The sequence below is a fragment of the Terrapene carolina genome, unplaced genomic scaffold (assembly GCF_002925995.2).
Source record: "Terrapene carolina triunguis isolate 2854851 unplaced genomic scaffold, T_m_triunguis-2.0 Scaffold24638, whole genome shotgun sequence".
NCBI classification, from domain to species: Eukaryota; Metazoa; Chordata; order Testudines; family Emydidae; genus Terrapene; species Terrapene triunguis.
The window spans coordinates 1-4,821 of NW_020688989.1; the positions used below are offsets into that span (position 1 = coordinate 1).

General features: G+C 62.4%; 1 protein-coding gene across 1 annotated transcript; it reads right to left on the reverse strand.

Moving 5' to 3' along the window:
* Positions 1 to 485: 485 nt before the first annotated feature.
* LOC113408815 (phosphatidylinositol transfer protein beta isoform-like) lies at positions 486 to 4,762 on the reverse strand (the record flags this gene model as incomplete). Its single annotated transcript, XM_029913997.1, has 7 exons — positions 4,747 to 4,762; positions 4,088 to 4,095; positions 3,767 to 3,841; positions 3,247 to 3,330; positions 3,050 to 3,127; positions 741 to 851; positions 486 to 596 (listed from the first exon to the last, which is right to left on the reverse strand). Coding segments are annotated over exons 3-7 (450 nt in total), but the record flags the coding sequence as incomplete, so codon positions are not given.
* Positions 4,763 to 4,821: the final 59 nt, after the last annotated feature.

Sequence of the window (4,821 nt, forward strand, 5' to 3'; positions counted from 1 at the left end):
GGGAAGGGGGTTCCCAGCGCCCCCAGCTGGACGGAGAGAGAAGGGGGATCCCCGGGGTCCCACGAAGGCAGCTGGGTCCTCGCTCCCAGGCGGGAGGGGGCAGAGTCCTAGGGGAGACGGTGGCGTTAGCAAGAGACTGGGGACCCCAGATCCAGTCCCCCAATTCCTGTCCCGAGAGCCCCTCACCCCCCAGCTCAAAGCCCCAATCCAGGGAAGGTGGAGACCTGGGGGGGGGGGGGTCCTCCAGGCCCTGCGCCCCTCTCCCTGGCCCCGTCCAGCCCCACCTTCCCCCACGTACCATGTCAGTGTCCTGTGGCACCGGCCGGGGTCACTCGTCTCCGGCCGCCATCCCCCGCACTGCGCCCTTCTGCCTCATCTGCAAGGGGGAGAGGGCGGGGTTAAGCCCTGGCTAGCCCCGCCCCCACAGAAACCTGCCTCCTCCCCTAGGGGGCAGACCCCCCCCCCCCCCCACCTCCTCCCACCCCCTTCTGCGTCCCCCCCCCCATGCGGCGAATGTCGGCCATGCTCAGATCCACCCACCTGTCCAGCCAGCAGAAGAGCTGCCGGTTGAAATTGGTGAAGAGCCGTTGCTCTTGCTAGGGGAAGAGACAGAGAGCGGCGTCATATTGGGGGCCAGAGGGGACAGGCCCCGTGTCCCGTTCCCCACCCCTGAGCCAGCCGGCCCGGCCCCGGGGCGGGTGGGAGCCGGCGCCCCGTGGAGGGGGACGGCGCCGTCTCACCTTGTGTATGAATTTCTCCATGCGACCCTGCAGGCCCCACCAGCGGAAGTTCACCGTCACCAGCTTGTAGGCGCACATGTGGGGAGACTCCTGGTTACTGGCCAGTTCCCGCTAGGAAAGGACGCAAAGGATGTAATAACGGTCCCGCCGGCCGAGAGCGGGCAGTGCCAGGCGCCCTGTTCTGGTCATTCCCTCTGGAGCAATTCTCCAGTGTCCAGCCCGGCGCCCAGCCCCAGCTGACCATGGGGTTAGACGGGGCACAAGGGACATCCAGGCTAACCCCTGCCAAGGTGTGGGATTTGTTGTGTCTCAAGGGCTGCTCAGAGCAGGGGGGTGCGTCCCTGCCCTGCCTGGCCACTAGCCAGAGATGGACCCATCCTCCAGGAACTTGGCTAGTTCTTTGTTGAGCCCTGTTATAGCCTTGGCCTTCACAACATCCCCCTGGCACCGAGGCTGTCCGGGCGTTGGGGGAAGAAATACTTCCTTTGTTTGTTTTAAACCTGCTGCCAACTAATGTCATTGGGTGACCCCTAGTTCTTGTGTTATGAGGAGGAGTAAACAACACTTCCTTATCTACTTTCTCCACACCAGTCATGATTTTATAGACCTCAATCGTATCTCCCCTTAGCCGTCTCTTTGCCAAGCTGAACAGCCCCAGTCTTATTAATCTCTCCTCACACAGCAGCCGTTCCATGCCCCTAATCATTTCTGTTCCCTTTTCTGTCCCTGTTCCGATTCCAGTCTGTCTGCTTGGAGGTGGGGCGACCAGATCTACACACAGTTCAAGGTGTGGGCGTCCCACGTGTGACGAAGGGGGACTGTCCCTTGTTATGTTGTACGGGAACCTATGTGAGTCTGGCTGTTTGGCATGAATGCTGTGCGTGCCTCAGTTTCCCTGTGTATTGCACCAATGTCCAGGAGGTGGGAATAAGGGGGGGTGACTTGCGGGGGCTGCTCCAGCTGCCTGCAGGGATGCTATGGCCGCCCCTTCATAACCTGAGAGCCGGGGGGGACGCGACCAGGTGACTCTTGGCCCAAGACGGAGGAGGAGCAACGGGCCGGGCAGGGGCCAGGCAGCTGGAAGGAGTCGGTCTCGGCTGGCTTGGGGTGCAGGGGTGGGGCCGGAGCCCTGGCTCTGGGTTCCCCTCCCCCCAAGATGGACTTAGCTGAAGGTCACTGATTTCTGTGCTAACAAGCTCTGCCCTACGCCGCGTTCCTGTCGAATAATAAACCGTCTGTGTCCCCGGCTGGCTGAGAGTCACGTCTGACTGTGAAGTGGGGGTGCAGGACCGTCTGGCTCCCCCAGGACCCTGCCTGGGCGGACTCGCTGTGGGACGCGCACAGAGGGGCATATGCTGAATGCTCCCAGGAGAGACCCAGGAGGTGAAGCCGTGTGAGCTCCTTGCCCTGGAGACAGTCTGCTCCGAGGGAGAGGAGGCTCCCCAAAGTCCTGACTGGCTTTGTGGGGAGCAGTTCCAGCGCATCGCCCGGGGATGCCGTGACACCAGGGATTTATATAGCGCTAACATGAGATTTTCTGTCTTATTCTCTCTCCCTTTCCTAATGGTTCCCAACATTCTGCTCAAACTTTTGGCTGCGGCTGCAGATTCTGGATGTTTCCAGAGAACTCTCCGCAGTGCCGCCAAGATCCCCCGAGTGGGAACGGCTCATTCAGACCCCAGCACTGGGAGTCTGGTTTCCAATGTGCATTACTTCGCATCGATCAGCACTGAATTTCATTGGCCATTTTGTTGCCCAGCCACCCAGTGTTGTGAGATCCTTTTGTAGCTCTTCACAGCCTGCCTGGGACTTAACTATCCTGAGTAGTTTTGTATCGTCTGCACATTTTGCCACCTCCCTGTTTACCCCTTTTCCAGATGGTTTATGACTCTGTTGACTAGGACGGGGCCCAGAACAGACCCCTGGGGGACACCACTAGTTACCTCTCTCCATTCTGAGAACTGACCATTTCTTCCTGCCCTTTGTTCCCTGTCTTTTAACCAGTTCCCGATCCATGAGAGGACCTGCCCCCTTATCCCACGACAGCTCCCTTTGCGTAAGAGCCTTTGGGGAGGGGCCTTGTCCAAGGCTTTCGGACAGTCCACGTTCACTAGATCCCTCGTGTCCCCCTTGTGCACGTTTGTCAACCCCCCCGTACAATTCTCAGAGTGGGGAGGCGGATTTCCTCAACAAACCGTGTTCAATGGGACGACGCAAACAGGTGCAGACAGGCCGCCCTGAACCCAGGAGTCCGGGCTCCCAGCCCCTCCCATCTCTCTCGCTGCTCTAAGCCACTAGGCAGCAGGTACCTTCCAGTCTGGACCGAGTGGCCCTCGCCCCGTCTTCACGGATGTGAAAAGAGCCGGATCTTCGTCTGCTTTGTAATCCTGGCACAGAGAGAGGGACTTAGTGCTGACCTGCCTCCGGACACCCTGCAGTCAGGGCTGGGCTAGCAGGGGCTGCGGGTCGGGAGTGAGGGGCACCGGCGGTGTGCGCGGGCTCTCACCTCCTCGGACACCTGGGTCCGGTCAGCGATGTCTATGTGAACGACTTCCACGTCCTTCCATGTCTCTGTGTCCAGACCGTGAACCTGCCCCGGGCAGGGAGGGAAGCCGTCAGCGAGGGGGGAGCAGAGCATTATGGGTAAGTGGTCTCACTGCCCAGGTCGGGGGAGGCGCTGGCTAAGGGGGGACACCCACCCCCAGGGCGCTCCCCTACTTTGGCCTCCTTCCCTGGGGAGCGGGGCTGACTCACACTGGCCTGGCTGGGGCGGGGCTGCCAGGGGGATTGGGCCTGGCATGGCCGTGGGGCGTACTGGGGGGGCGGAGCTGCCAGGGGGCGGGGCTGGGGGCACGGGGGGCACCGGGAGCGGGACTGACAGGAGGATGGGGCCAGGCCTGGCCGCGGGGCGTACTGGGGGGGCGGAACTGCCGGAGGGGGGCTGACGGGGGTGGGCTCTGGCCTGGCCACGGGGAGGGGGGGCACCGGGGGTGGAGCTGCCAGGGGGCGGGGCTGGGCTTACTTACATTGTCCTGGGTGCCCAGGTCGGGTTTGTGCCACGTCTCGATCTTGATGATGAAATCGTCCTTCATGTACTCGTTCTGGGGGGCCAGGCACAAGTGAGGGGCGGTCACAGAGCCCAGAACCCCCCAGCCTCTGGGGGCTGCCCGCAGACACCTCCCAGGCAGGGGCAGACACAGCAAGACAACGGGAGGCCAGATTCCGGCCCCATATTGGGGATGGAGTCCCAGGGGGAATCCTCCACCCCCTGGGAAGTGAAGACCTGCTACACCCCCCTCCCCATGGATCCCGCCCCCCAGCTGAGATAGGAAGTGGAAGGCACTTACTGTGACAACTGCAGGCCCGGACCCCAGGACAGAAGGAACGAGAGAGAGAAAGAGAGAGATGGGGAAGATTAGCAGCTAACATCAACAGCAGAGAACCCAGGCGTCCGGGCTCGCAGCCCTCCCCTGCCCGGGATAGAACCCAGGCGTCCAGGTGTGAGGCTGTCACGGCGTGTGGGGGAGTCAGGGCCCTGCACCCCCCACTTCCTGTGATTCACCAGGACTCTCAGCCAGCCAGTGACACAGAGGTTTATTAGACGACAGGAACATGGTCTACAACAGAGCTTGTAGGTACAGGAAACAGGACCCCTCAGTCAGGTCCATCTGGGGGGTGGGGAGCCCAGACTCCGGCCCTGGGGCTCCCTCCGTTTCCTCAGCCAGCCCCTCTCCGGCTCCTCCGCCAGCCTTTGTCCAGTTTCCTGGGCAGAAGGTGTCACCTGGCCCCAGCCCCCCTGGGCTCAGGTTACAGGCTCAGGTATCGTCCCGCAAGTGACGTCACCCCGATATCCCATCCCCCATGCAGCCAGTCCCAGTAAAACTCCCCCGCCCCATCCCCAGGCCAGTCCCCCCCAGTCCCCGCTCCGTCACAGGGGCTCACTGGTGTGGCAGTAGGGGTCGGGGTGGGGTCAGGGGTCGCGGTGGGGTCAGCGGTCAGGGCTCACCGGTGCGGCAGTAGGGGTCGGGTCAGGGGTCGCAGTGGGGTCAAGGGTCGGGGCTCACCGGTGCGGCAGTAGGGG